General features: G+C 39.0%; 1 protein-coding gene across 2 annotated transcripts in view; it reads right to left on the bottom strand.

The window, feature by feature from the left end:
* Positions 1 to 436: 436 nt before the first annotated feature.
* The window catches only part of EDIL3 (EGF like repeats and discoidin domains 3), a 262,282-nt gene continuing 247,559 nt past the window's right edge, over positions 437 to 15,159 (bottom strand). For both annotated transcript variants that reach the window (XM_072359069.1, XM_072359070.1), the window contains one exon: positions 437 to 4,372. In XM_072359069.1, coding sequence (XP_072215170.1) covers positions 4,223 to 4,372 — 150 coding nt within the window. In that variant the 3' untranslated portion in view covers positions 437 to 4,222. The remainder of the gene's footprint in view (positions 4,373 to 15,159) is intronic.

Raw genomic sequence — 15,159 nt, forward strand, 5'->3', positions numbered from 1 at the left:
CAAGCACTGGCCCTGCAAGGCCATCTTGGTTGAAAGTCTCATAGCAGCTCATTTATCTTTGCAGAAATTAATTTGCCTATGCAGGAGTGGAGAAGAGAGGATAAGGACTGATACATAGCCTAAGAAATCTGACTTGAAGGAAATGAAATTGTCTGTTTATATTTCTGGTGCTTATTCAGACAGCACTAACATACAAAAATGTTTTTAGCCTCACCGAAACCTTGGTTTTTTTATCTGGAAGAACAAAGGGAACACATTGAAGGGAGTGCAGAACCAGGGCTCATTTTGACAGAAACAAACTTACTTACCTCAAAGACCCCATGAAGGAATCCAGGAAAATGCCACCTCATATCTCTGCTCTGCATTTGCTGCAGGTCTGGCTGAGATAAGTTGTATCTATTCAAGGTACTACAACATAAGTGCTTCAGAAATGGCCTCATTTTTCAAAAGTTTTATTGTTAAGTTTGAAGACTAGACAAGGTCATACTGGTTTTACATCATCCTACATGATTTAAGTATATACAAAACCATTTGAATATTACACAGCTTGAAAGGTTGCAAAGGTCTTTGTGTCCAAGACACTTCTGTACTTACTGACACATCAGAAGCCAGCACTGAATATTATAGATCATATTTGTTGTATAGCAAAGATACACTCATTTAGTATCCTTAGTCTTCAAAACCCACATGTATTTGTATGCAGCCATTCTGAAAGAGAAAGTCAACCTGGAGACCACAGCCAGGTAGCATGATAAGCCCTTCACACAGATAAAGCTGAGCCTGGCACCAGTGCTTGTTTTCCCAGGCTAAAAACACAGTATGCAGAGCTGCAGAACGGTGCCTACTTAGCTGGTTCCGAGTGAAATTTAATTAAGAGTGTACTTTCACTCTTGTTCAATGTCATTGTCACAATTAATACCAAAGGATCCTTTCAAAGTGTTTTTCCATCCCTCTTAAAGGGACTTATGCTTTATGTGCTTCCTTTTTGGTATGCCAATTGCTTTCACTGGGTAAGTACGGCTGTGTTAGTTGTTTATCACTTGTCCCTCCTGTCAGTGGTTTTCATGCAGAAATTGTAAAATAAAGGGGAAAACCATAATACTGGACCACACTTGGTATCAAGAATAATTTCAGTATGAAGTAACAGTAGGAATACAGTTTGGTTTTATGGCTGCTCAATACCATTTAAAGAAAGTTTTTGGCAGCTAAGGAATAATTTCAGTAATAAAGCCACAGCGCACTGCTGAAAGTGTAGGGGCATCACCTATATGATTTGTTTATAAATTATCAGAGCATGTTATTATAAAGTAAGGAGCTTTGTTTTCAGGTCATGAAAGCTGCTGGCAGATGGAAGCTAACACAGAGTAAAAGAATGAAATTACTCAAGTTAAAGCAAAATAAAGTGACTATTTTAGGTATCATTACAACACTACTTTTATATGCAGATAAATGGGTAACGATCAGATTACTAACAGAAGTTAATTCCATACCATAAGTCACAAAACAGGAAGAAAATAATCACTTGGGAATAAATACTTCAAATCAAAACTAAAAATATTTGATGAACTAGGGACTCCAATTTGCAGAAATGCCTCCCATTTTTAGACAGATGGCTATTCTTCCATTCTATAAATAAATACAATGTCAGTTGCTATCTTAGAACTGAAAAATGGTTTTAGACATTTTTAAATACTGTGTGTCCTTAAAATATGTTTTTTTTGTTGTTGTTGCTTATTTATTTATACTTTTCAATGAAGAGTCCGAGGTGCAAAACATTGACAAACAGTAGTTAGCTGAAGAATACATTTTTTTTTTTTGCAGTTTAGAATTATCCCCATGATTGACTTTCTCTTTAAAATCGCTCGTTATGCTTGAAGACCACTTCATATATACATCATTAAGGAATGCTGTTAACACAGTTACAGACAAGACATTAACAGTCTAGTGGCTTTTGTTATGTAGCACAAAGTAAAAAATAAAGAACGAACTTAGCAGTGTTGCACAGGACCTCAACATTTCTTACACATACTTTCACCCTTATAAGACCTTCCTGTAGAAGTCTTTATATGTCTAAGCCTTATAAAATAAATACTTGTATAAATACAGTTTAAGGATTAAGTCATTTTATAGAGGCAGGGTGTTCTGTTTGTTAAAATGTGACAGTTTAAGTGACGCTATCCGAAAACCGCCACCTATATATCCCCAATTCTTGCAAGTAAAATTCCTGGCTGCTAATCTAGGGTCTTTCACAGTTAAATGGATTATATATTTTCTCTGTGGTGGAGAATGTGTGATTAAATGCAGGTTTTGAAATCCAAACCGTTTTGTTTCCAAAGCAAACTTTGCCCTTTGCAGACTGTGGGCCAACGGGGCATTTATCAGGGAAGCAGGACTCAGGCTCATACTTCAGCATTTTGGTTTCAGCGAGAACGTAACAGTGACTGAAAGTAAGTTCAGTGATATTTACTAAAACATGCAGCTGTGTATATATATAAGTAATTTATATTTTGCCATCAGCATGTTATGAAGTTAACAGTGTGATCCCATGTGCCATTTTTTCAGGTAGCAAATACAGCATCCCCTAACTCCTTGTCCCAAGGTCTTAAAGGTTCTGGTACTACATCATCATGGAGCACCTTGTGCCTAGGAAGCTCCGAGTGCTTCCCAAGGTTGGTATATTTATATCCATCACTGGGGGTGAGGCTACTGCCCATCAAACAAGCAACACAGCCATCACTGCAATGCCCTTTTCCAAGCCCTTCTCTCACTCATGCTGCTCAGCTATCCTAGTCATGCTGCCAAGTCTACTGACCTGTCTTGTTTCCTATAATTTCCTATAATGCACAGCAATACCCTCCACCCTTCACCCACTGGGATCTGCACTGCTGTCCAATGACTAACTGTACTCCTAGCATTTTTCAAGTCCCATCATTGTTTGATTTTTTTTGGGTCTTAGGGGCCTAGCTGGCCATACTTCCCAAAACAGTATAGTATATATGAAGCATTTCTGTAGTTGAAGCATGAAGAAGATCAGCCTCCTCGTGGCTCAGTGGCATGCTCAGCAAAGAGACAGCTGCAAGCAGAGGGAACCAAGTGCCCAAGTCTGGTGAGCACCTACAACACCTCTTGCCTCCATGCTTGCAAGAAAGAAAATGACTGGTGCCATTAGAAAAGCCTAGCAAGAGGATTTCCCAGCAGCAACAAGGTCATTCTTTCCGTGTGCTTCATGGCACCTCATTCCTTCATATGTGTCCCCTTGAAGAAATTCAGGAGGTTTCTGAAGGAAGAAGTCAGGTGGACAGCTCCATCTAGGGCTTTTCACTCCTGGGTAAGTCATGCAATGAGTTCAGGGTTTATGTTGTGCACCATGCCTTTACCTTTGCATGTACTGAGGACAAGGAACCACAAGTACCCCCAATCTCACCTCAACCTCCTTGCAAAAACACCATTCAAGCAGAATTAATATACTTTGGCAAATTCATTAACTTCATAATGTACTGACAGCAAATTTTGTTCCATATACAGACAGGTCTTTCGAAGAAAATAACAGTGATACTGAACAGAAAGAATGAAGGTTATGTCTGTAACATGCAAAATTGAGAAGGAAAATGGGGCTAGCTAGGAAAACACTTTAGGTGAATGGACTCTGCTGTTTAGATAAGAATAATGAAAGGTAGCTTGTAATATCACAGGTACTGTATTTTATGGTACCACAAAGTATTTTCCAAAATATATGTCATAAATAGTGACAGTGTTTGATAGGCACAATTACTATAATGCAGTCATCCCCAAGTAAACTTATTGCTAAAAGCTGCAGTATCACTTTTTGCAAGTAAGATGACAGTATGATTTATGGAGAACTCGTCAGCCTAATGTTACTGAAGCTGCAAATGAGCTTTGTCGTGCTCTTTCTCTTCCCTTGTAAAAAGGATGCTGCTGTTTTTCCCTAACACATTTCAACTAGTGTGAACAAATTAAAGAAGAGCTAGAAAGATAATGCCACAGCAAAAGAGACAACACTAACATATTTCAAGGACAAAATCGGATTGGAGCATTTAACGGGCAGGCTTAGACCTCCTTGCGAAAGACAGTTAGCGGCCTACCATAAAATGAGCACTTGGTCATGAAAAACCCACTCAGCTTCCTACAGGCTTTGCACAGTTTCTTCTACAAAGGGACTGGTAGGTGTACTGAGGACTGTGATGCCCAGGGGAACCCCACCTCAGTCCTCCTCCGTGCAGCCCAGCAGCTCTGACCGCAGGGTGATCCGGCCGTACCATGACCACGGGATGATGCGGATGTGCCGGGCGTAGATCGGAGGGTCAATGACGTTCTTCCGGTGTGTGTCATTGTCAAAATTGCCTTGGAAAACCTGGAAGACAAGCAGCAAAAAGGTTGGTGCCTGGATAGCCAAGCATGAGCACTAGGCAATGACTGAGTCCGGAAAGTGCCAAGAGAGGTATGCCTTCATGCCTGACACCTCCTGGGTTCAAGAACGACTATCCTTCCATGCACACTGTTTTGTATATCAAGGTACTCCTTGGAATAGGGTTTATAAGACATCTGACAAATACTGGACCAGTCATAGGGCAAAATGGCATTCCTCCTTAATGAAGGTCTACACAGTGTTACTTATCAGACAGAAGGGAGCAATGTCTTATTATAACATTGGATACCTGAAACCGAAATGCAACGTCAAGAACTGAAATCAATGGGATCCAAAAGGAAGTGATGAATTGAGTGAAGAGCCTGAAACTCCACACAGCAGAGGCAAAGAGACAGAAAAACCCTGAAATCTGTGAAGCCAGAGAAAGGACCCTACAGATGTGATTCAGGGTCTGTATGGGTTCTGAACCTGCATGCTTGGCTAAGACCTGAGGATTCCATGGTGCAGATTCAGCCCACAGTTCACATCACCATTAACATTTTAAAATTAACTGCCTTTTTACTTGGCATTTGTATCACGCCAAGTTAATCCTGGGAGATTTTGTTACTGCTTTGGATGAAGTAGCATTAGAAGGATACTTACCAATGCAGCTTGGATGCCATTGCATAAGCTGTGATAAAGTTAGTGACTATAAAGGACACTATCATATTCCATTTAAAAATGTTACCATAAGCATTAATAGCATCGGTAAGCAGTTTGTGATTCAATTAAAAATATCTTAACACAGCCTAATGCATGTAAAGACATTATTTCCAATGACATGTGTTAGTCCAATGATTATGTCCAACATCAGTGAGTTCCAAAACTCTGGTCTGTGTTAGAACAATGCTGATTTTTTTCTCCTGAGAGTCATGATTCAAATTCAAAGGACATAGCATTTCTTTTTCAGCAAAATGGTCAGATTACCCTCCTGAGATCTTTTCAGTTTATATGGGTAATCTTCAATGTCTTCAAATGTCTTTTCATTTACAAAACCAGTATTTGATGTCGTTTTGACTTCAAATGAGTTATTTCCATTTGCATCAAGCACAAAAGGAGTATGAACCTCCAGAACAAGTGCCTATGTGATGGAATTAGTGCAGAATGAAAAACTTCTTTGAAGTTCTTAGGAGAAACGTCAGAGGTTGAATTCAGAAGAGGCTAAACTACTATTTTAGTCCTTAAGCTTCTCTCAAGTGCTATCAGTTTGGCATTTTCAAGAAAACATATACGCTCCACAAATGACGCTCTTTCACAAGTGATATATTTCCCTCCTTGCCTGTAACCTCAGCATACAGAGATGGGAGCATTCAAGCTCCCAGCAGTTAAGATAAACAGATAAAACTGCAGACAGACTGGCCACAGAAACACAATGATGTGACTTTAAGGAAAAAAAAGAAGCATTTTTGTCAGGAGAAGTTGTTTGTTGTCCAAGTATAGTCTGGTCTTGATTACACGAATTAGCTATAGCTAAGATTTCATCTGAATTTGAGTATCACTTGTGTCAAAACAGCATATAATAAAAGGAAACAAACTCATTAAAATTAGCAAGGTACAATCTGCAGCAAAGAAAGCTTAAAAGTAAAAGATTTGTCCCTTTGATTTCTTGCACATGCATGCAATTTATCTGTTGGTATTTTTTACCAATTCAGATGATAAGCAATGCGCAGCCACAAAAAAATTCTTGCTGCAGAGCTATTGGAAAATTCTTTTATTCTCTATTTCATTTTTTCCTGTGGAAGACATCTCAGAAAGAGCATTCTGGCTAAAGCTTAGAACAAAATTAGTCTAGTTTACCAGAAGAACCTCACTATCCATACCCACATGCATCTGTGCAAAGTAAGCGAAAATATCTGATGCAAACTAAGCAACAAATACAGATGAAAGAGTCAGATTATACCGTTTTCTTTAGGGCTGGAAAAGTGTATGTAAACTCACACACAGTGTTCTTAGTGCCTGAAATTGAACTCATCTGTTTCAGATACAAATTTATGCAAATGTAAAATTTACTGTCCTTCAAAACTCAAGATACAGTCTCAGGAAATTAGAACTGCTAAATCAGAACAAGGATTTTAGGGAAACAGATCTATCAAATAGTGAGGGGAGCTTTGTGAACATCCCCAAATGTGACCAGCATGAAATATAACATTCCATGAGCACATATACTAGATGTGTTACTGTAGACCAGGGGCAAATTTAGAATCATAGAATCATTCAGGTTGGAAAAGAACACCAAGCTCATTAAGTTCAACCATCAACCCATTGTCACTGTGCCCATTAAACCATGCCCCATAGTGCCACATCTACTCTTTTCTTGAAAACCTCCAGGGATAGATAATTTACTACAGAATTTTTCATTCTTCATTTAACCTCAGCTTAAGCTCACTAACAGAGTCAAGAAACTTGGAAGAAAAGAGGAGGTATGACAGATGTCTATGACATCATAAATGGCACAGAGATCAATCACGGACAACACTGCACTGTCCCTGTAGAATGAAATGAATGAGCCACCTAACGGTCATGCTGCTTCACACACCATTTAATTAAATTGTGGTGCTCCTTCTCACAATATTTAGGTATTAGTAAAGTGAGATAAACAGCTAGAGGTAGGATCAGCCAAGGACTACAAAACATGCAGGTAGAAGAGTGCAGGAAACTGGGAAGATGCAGCAGGGAAGGCCCTTTGATTTTTTTCTTCTCCAGACATCTGCTGGAGGATGCTTGCTCCCTGGTATGGGCAGGTCTTCAGTTTTACACAACAGGGCAGCTCCTAAGTCACCAGGTACCTGAGTATGTAAAAGCGGATCAAAACTCCTAGTTTTTATTTTTATACTGGGAATATCTGTTTATGTCAAGCTGCATACTTAAAGGGTGTAAGTTACTAAAACTTTTACTCAGAAGCTTCAGCAATTTTACACGTACATATTCCCCACATACATACATAGCTCCTCTGTATCTCAGTATTTTACAACTGATTTTAAAATAAGAAAGTAGAAAATGTGTGATAGTGTGCCTTTATGTATGATAATTTATGACCAGTTTGCAAAAAAAGAACACAACTGTAGAAAATACGTGCATAATGATATTCTCTGCAGAAAAAAAAAAAAAAAAAGAAAGAAAAAGAGGAAAAAAAAAAGGAAAAAAAAAGAAAAATAAAGAAAAAAGATTTCTGAAATAAAAACAAGTCCTGAATATAGCTGTGTCAAACAAGCTATTTGGTTGTCTTGCCTTTAAATACTCACTGAGATTTTTCATTAGAACTAAGCGTTTTATGCCGTAAGCAACATATCCAAATTATGACAATCTAAATTGATTCATATTTTAAAAAGGGAGCTGCTGTATGTTTTATGACAAGATAATTTAGAATAACTATCTAAGGAAGAATAGCTTGGGAAAATTGAATTTTATTATAACCAATGATTGCTGTACATGCAGAGCTTAAAAGCAGGTTTCAGAGCACATCCACAGGACTAATTAACAGGTGGGGGCAGAAGGTAGAATTGTTTGCTGCATCGTGCCAGTGGATACCTCAGATATATGAAAATTCAGGGAGCCTGATTCTCCATAGAGAATACTTCTGGATCTCATGTCTTAAAGAAATGAAAACTACATGGAAAGTCTGCATTGGCCATAACATTCTTGGTTCCTGCTATTTGGGATAATGGCAAAGAGCTGAGACTTTAACGTCCAAATCTGAGATGATGAAGTCACTGTACTGTCTTTTGAAGGTAACCATATTTTTTTTTGTCCAGAGTATATAGGTTTTTGGAGCAGGTAATCTTGGTCATAAAATCATAGAATCACAGAATCGCCAAAGTTGGAAAAGATCTATGAGATCATCCAGTCCAACTATCATCACCAATAGTTCTCTCACTAAACCATGTCCCTCAATAAAACATCTAAACATTCCTTGATTACCTCCAGGACCAGCGACTCCACCACCCTCCTTGGGCAGCCCATTCGACTGCCTGACCACTCTTTCTGAGATACAGTATTTCCTAATGTCCAACCTGAATATCATACTAGAGGCAGACTATTTAAAAAGAGTGATTAGATCCAGCTTCCCCTAGGACTCCGCTTCAGCGCATTACATCTCATAAGTATGACAAATAAAGGGAACTATTCATTTCAAGTATAAAAGAAAGCTGAATGAAAAATATTTTTGATAGTTATGTTCCCTTCTTTCAGAAACATATTATTTCTTTATTGTCATTCATTGAAAAATACTTGTTCAAGCAAGAGTGAAATTTGCAGATCTGAACAATCCATTTACTTGTGTTGGAAATTTTTGCTCTTGCTTGGTGGCATATTTCTTTTCACCATGAAAAGCTACAAAGCTACAAGTGAATGACATTAGGTCAAAGATGGTGAAAGATGTTCAGATTTCTTAGCAGAAAGAGAGCTGCTGTTTATAGGCATTTTGTTGTACTTTAGAACAATTCACAACTGGAAGATGCTTTTCACTATAAAAGACTGGGCAGGCTTTTTAAATATAAATGGATAAGTGTTGAAACAGACATGTTCATACACTTGTGCTTATGTAGTGATGTAAAGAAAACAACACTCTTCCTTTTCAGTTGGTATTCAGAAAGTCTCTTTGCCAGCCTCACCTTTGTGCTGGGGAAGATGATGGAGCAGATCCTGCTGGAAGCTACACTAAGGCCCATGGAAGACAAGAAGGTGATCCCAAACAACCAGCATAGCTTTACAAGGGACAATTCCTGCCTGACCAACCTAGTGGCTTTTTATGACAGTGGCCAACAGCACAATGTCCAGATGGAGATTAGTGATAAATGGTGTACCTCAGGGGTCAGTGCTGGGACTAATACATTTAAATATCTTTATCAGTGATACTGACAGTGGGTTTGAGTGCACTGTCAGCAGATTTGTGGATGACACCATGCTGTGTGGTATGGTCAACACACCCAGGGGACAAGATACCATCCAGAGAAACCTAGAAGGCTGAGCAGTGGGCCCACGTGAGCCTCATACGGTTCAACAAAGACAAGTGCAAAGTCTTATACTTGGGATGTGGCAACTCTAACTATCAGTACGAACTGGGCAATGTAGAGACAGAGAATAGTGCTGCTGAAAAGGATGTGGGAGTACTGGTGGATTGCAAGCTGGGCATGAGCCAGAGGTATGCCATCACATCCCAGAAAACCAACTGTACCTCGGCCGTATCAAAAGAAGCATAATCAGAAGATCAGATCTTGCTCCTCCTACTCACCACTGGTGAGACCTCACCTGGAGTACTGAGTCCAGATGTGAAGTCCTCAGTACAGAAGAGACACTGACCTGCAGGACTGTGTCCACACATGGGCCCCCAAAATAATCCAAGGGATGGAACACCTCCTCTTTGAGAACAGGCTGAGAGAGCTGGGAATGCTACAGGAAGACCTGACAGAGACCTTTCAGTATTTGAAGGGGTTATAAGAAAGAAGGGGACAGAAATCAGGAATTGTTACAGGACAAGGGGAAATGGTTTCAAACTAAAAGAGGAAATATTTAGAGGGGATATAAAGAAGTTTTTTACAATAAGGATGGTGAGGCACTGGCACAGGCAGCCCAGAGAGATGGTGATGTACTGTCCCTGGAGATGTTCAAAGTCAGGCTGGATAGGACCCTGGGTGGTGTGATCTAGTGGGTGGTGTCCCTGTTCACTGCAGCAGAGTTGAACAAGATGGCCTTTAAGGGTCTCTTCCAACTCAAACAATTCTATGACTCTACAAATAAAATTTCTATGAATAAAATGATGTATAGTGTGATATTTATTATTTCCTCATATTCTGAATAGATACCAGACAAGTAAAGCTTCTAAATTTGTAAAGTGTATTAACATATTCTTGCTATTTTTCTACTTGATATATCACCTCATGTCCCTGGAATGGGAATTTACTCCATCGCACACAGTTTGTAAGTGGTTTATGACAGAAAGTTGAAAGCCAAGCAAGAAAAGAAATATTCTGAAGAACAACTGCCCTTCAGAAATGTTTACAGAAATTCACTTTAGCTCAGCTGAGGGCAATAGGAACCACCTGTAATTTAAATCAGTGGAGAACCTAGGTTGAGGGCTTGAAAAAGTCAGACAAACAAGCAATGGGACCCTGGGAGGCAAGACACAGTGTTGAAACTTTGCCCTGATGTTACACAGGGTCAATATATTGATGTATGTTGTTTATACTCAACAGGGCTGTTTTGGCTTGTGCAGCCTTATCATCAGTCAAGTTCCTTCAGGCAAAATAGCAGGAAAGCACAACACACTATCCACACCACACCGAAAAGATGAAGTGCAGATCCTATGTTGTAAATAAAATTTCTGCTCTCCTTTTACATGGTATCAGATTAAGTCCAATGAAATCTAACTGATGAAAAATTTCAAGTAAAACAGAGACTTTTTACAGAGAAATTTTAAAAAAAGTTAGTATAAAGTTAAGATATTATTTTAAACGGGAATACTAAATAATAATCATCATATTATTTTAGAATTATAGAAAGATTGTATTGGAGAGGACCCAAAGGATCATCTAGTTGCAAACCCACTGCTGTTGGCAGGAACACCACTGACTAGATGAGGCTGCCCAGGGCCCCACCCGACCTGGCCTTGAACACCTCCAGGGATGGAGCATTCATAACTCCAGGCAGCCTGTGACAGTTCCTCACCACCCTCTGTGGGAAGAATTTACTCTGAACGCCTAATCCTCCATGTCCTCCTTTAGTCTAAAACCATTTCCCTTTGTCCTGTCACTATCAGCCCATGTAAAAAGTCAGTCTCTCTCCTGTCTATAAACTCTCTTTAAACACTGTGAGGTCTTTCTGGAGCCTTCTCTTCTCCAGACTGAACAAACTCAACTCCCTCAGTCTTTCTTCTTAGGTGAGGCATTCCAGCTCTCTGATCATCTTTGTGTTCTCCTCTGGAATCCACTTCAACAGAACCACACCTTTTTTGAGCTGGGGGCCCTGGATGCAGTACTCCAGATGGGACTTCACAAGGACAGAGTAGAGGGGGGACAATCTCAGTCCTCATCCTGCTGCCACCCCTCTTTTGATGCAGCCCAGGATACAGTTGGCCTTCTTGGCTGCAGATGCACACTATTGCATCACATCAAAATTCTATCCACCAGAATACTCAAGTCCTTCTCCACAGCTCTGCTCTCAATGAGTGCTCCTCCCAGTTAGTACACAGGGATTGCCCTAAGCCTTGCACTTGGCCTTGCTGATGTTCGTATGTTCTTGCTGGCCCACTTTTCAAGCTTGTCCTGGTGTCCTTGAGTTGCATTCCTTCCATTATATCAACCATTCAGCTCAATGTCACTATGTCATCAGCAGGCTTGCTGAGGGTACCCTCAATGCCACTATCCAGGTCACCAATTAAGATTCTGAAGAGCACCAGCCAAGATGAACCTCTGACGGAGGTCACTTAGAGGGCAATGCCTCTCCTGCACCACCTGTCTCTTGTAAAAAGCTTTTAGCATTTGATTGTAGAATTCCAGTTGTACGTTTCATCCCACCATGTTTCTGTGATAGGAATTAAGTCATAGTTTCCTAATTGCACTGTGGCTTCCATCTTCTGCTTATTTCCCAGACTCCATGCTCTGGTATAGAGGCAGTTCATCTAGGCTACTGATGCTGAAGATGCATCCAAGATCACAGAACTCCAAAACCTGTGTGTGACACTATCCATGCAGCCATTTATTTCACTGATAAATTCCCCTCCTTCTACCCAGGTCCCAGTCAGCAATTGGAATCAAGAAAAGCATAGCCTCCTACTATTACTCCCAGTCCCTTCAGCATTTGTCAGGGGGACATAAGGTCTCTAATAGTATTTTGTGGTTTCCCTTTTGCAGCAATCACTTAAACAGTAACATAAAAAATTATGTTTAACAATGACATTGATGTGGGCTATATGTATGAACTGGATCTATCAGCGTAAATCAAGTATTATAATAATTAAACATCAGAAAGATAAGACATTAGCATTGTCTAGCAGAAAGATTTTCCATCTGACAATCTAACTTTTCACTTAAACGTATGTTTCTGCCTTCTGTTGCTATGGCAATTAACTAGATATACAAAACACATAGCTTATAAGTAGTTCTTCAATTTGTCCAGAAATCCAGTGGCCATTTGCACAGGAGAAACTGTCTACCTGCGGTTAATTGCATGTCTCCTAGCTAATAATAACTGACAATATGCAGCTTGCTAGACTCCTTTAGGTTATTTTCTTATGGTCTTTCATTTCAGAAATCAGCCTGTAAAATGCCATTTGACACTACATTTGGCCTTGAGTTACCTACAGCATGCCACGTAATTTATAAATCACATTTGGAATGCGATTAAAAAAAGGTCAAATTTGGTTTAGATCTCCTTAGCATTGGAGGCATAGTGAGCTACTGACCTCTAGTTGAGAAAAACAAGATAGCTATTGGCTCTGGTCTTTTTTCTAAAACGTAGTTTCTTCCTACTAGCCAACCAGCAATGCAAAATTTTCTTGAAGAGAACAGGAAAATTATACTTATTTTTCACAAATCTGATTCAAACTATTTGAAATGAATGAGAAAAGCATCATTACTTGAAGAAACATTTTTTTTTTCCCCTTTTATTTTTTTCCCAGTACCTTTTTACTCTGCTTTCACAGAAGCTTAGCATAGCTGTGAACTCAGATGAAAGCAGTTGAAAAAGCAGAAGCCAATCAGGAGCTGCAGGTGCCTGTTCTTGGAACATCATTTCCAGCAGGAACTGTGCAAAGACAACTGAACACCACATTTTCTTCTGTTTGAAACAACTAATTTATTTGTTGCAGCCTTATCAAAGATACAGAGTGTAGATAGTGCATATGTGAATACAAGATATTAATGTTTTTTGGGTTTTTTTTTTCCTCTCTATAAGATAATTTCACACACTATATGGAAAAGGAGAAGTGAATAGCTTTAGGAATTCATAAAGACCAACTGATGTGTTAGGATTCATCATATAAACTGCCCAACAGTGGGTAGTTTAAGATTAACCTCTCAGTTCCTATTTCTATGTGCTTTAAAGTCACAATATTCATCCACAAATTCTTTGATGGTCAGAAAAAAATCTGTAATTTCTGCATTCGAGATGCTTTGTCATTGTAAAACAATGCACTTGTTAGGACTCTAAAACAAGTTATTTTTCTTTTATACTCTCATCCTTCCCCTTAGAGTTTATAGAACTTTCTTGCCCTCAAATTACTGGACAAAGATTAACAGGATGGGTAGATTACCTATGGAGATAACCAGAAATCTATTTATTCTGTTTTTCTCTTAAAAAAACATTTCACACAATAAATAGAATGAATTAGGGTAAATTATGAATAATTTATGCTTGCTGCTGTTGGTAGTTGCTAGTGTTTACCTTTTATCTCATTTCTGTATCTTCAGGGGACAGTGGAAACCTTTCAAAGAGTTTCACTTCTCTGTGTAAACGTAATATCTTTTAAAATGTTCTTCCATTTTGAGACAAACCTCAAATCTTTACATGAGCAAAGGAATTTGTGGCTTCTGTGCAGGGATACAACTATTAGGTAAGACAAATGATGCTGCTTCTCTTTTGCTCTCTGTGGAATTGCTTTTTATTTGGTCATTTTCATTTTCCATTTGCATTTTCGTGCCACTCTGCTGCAAATTATGGACAAAGGAGTGGGTCAGAGAGTACCCAGCACTACTGCTGTACACAGCTTGTGGGCAAACACCATGAGAGCACACTGCACCAAAGCATCCTGGGCTGGAGTGATGACAAAGCTTTTATATAACTAAAAGCTTTTACTGAGTGATGTTCCATGCCTTGAGACAAAGATAATTTATATGCTCTCAATAATGAAATGGATGACAGAAATCTATTAGCTTGTTAAAAATGCAGAAGATTTTCCCATCTTGGAAAGTGGAATCAAAATTTAGAACGGTCTTGACAAATTAGAGAAATGCATATAGGATCCATGCTGCAATTTGATAATGGTATGTACAAAGCCATGCCTTAGGAATTCGTAACCTGTGTCAGAAGTACAATGTGGGGAATGATGGAGCTGGCATTAATTTTGTGCTAAAGATTACACAAATTAGCATGGATTGTAAATATATCTGAGGGAAAAACAACACGCTGTTCCAAGAAAAGGAAAAGAAATGTATGGGGACTATAACAAGACTATCTCCTGTAAAACATATTACATAATATTTCTGCTCAATATTAGTGAGTATCAGCTGAAACACTACAAGTTTGGGAAACCAGCTTCTGGAAGAGGTGGTCAAAGCAGGATCCAAAAGAATGGTTTGACACTGAGGAAACAGGCTGTATGAGGAAAGATGACTGAAAGAATGAAGATCATTTTTCCCCAGAATAGGCTGAGAAGAACTGTTGGCATGCATCAACAAAAACAAACTGAGGGCAACACAGTATTACTGCAGTTAAGAGGAAAAAGAACACCTTTCTACCTTTATGGATATTTAAGCCCTGAGGTAGACTGCCTATATTACAAAATTTTCATCACTGGCTACTTCTATGAACATATTAGAAGAATGGTTTACAGTATAAGCACTGTATGTCTGATAAGGTGAAGGACAGGTAAATGAATTTAATTACTGCTTTGACTTTCTAAACTAGCTGTTCCTAATCCTCATTCAAATAACAAAGAACTATTTGCACGTACTCCTAAGATGGCAGTCAGGGCCTCTGGGTTTGCTGAATCCCATTTTCTGTGCAGAACACCTCAAAGG

Source organism: Excalfactoria chinensis, chromosome Z, assembly GCF_039878825.1.
Source record: "Excalfactoria chinensis isolate bCotChi1 chromosome Z, bCotChi1.hap2, whole genome shotgun sequence".
Lineage (NCBI taxonomy): Eukaryota > Metazoa > Chordata > Aves > Galliformes > Phasianidae > Excalfactoria > Excalfactoria chinensis.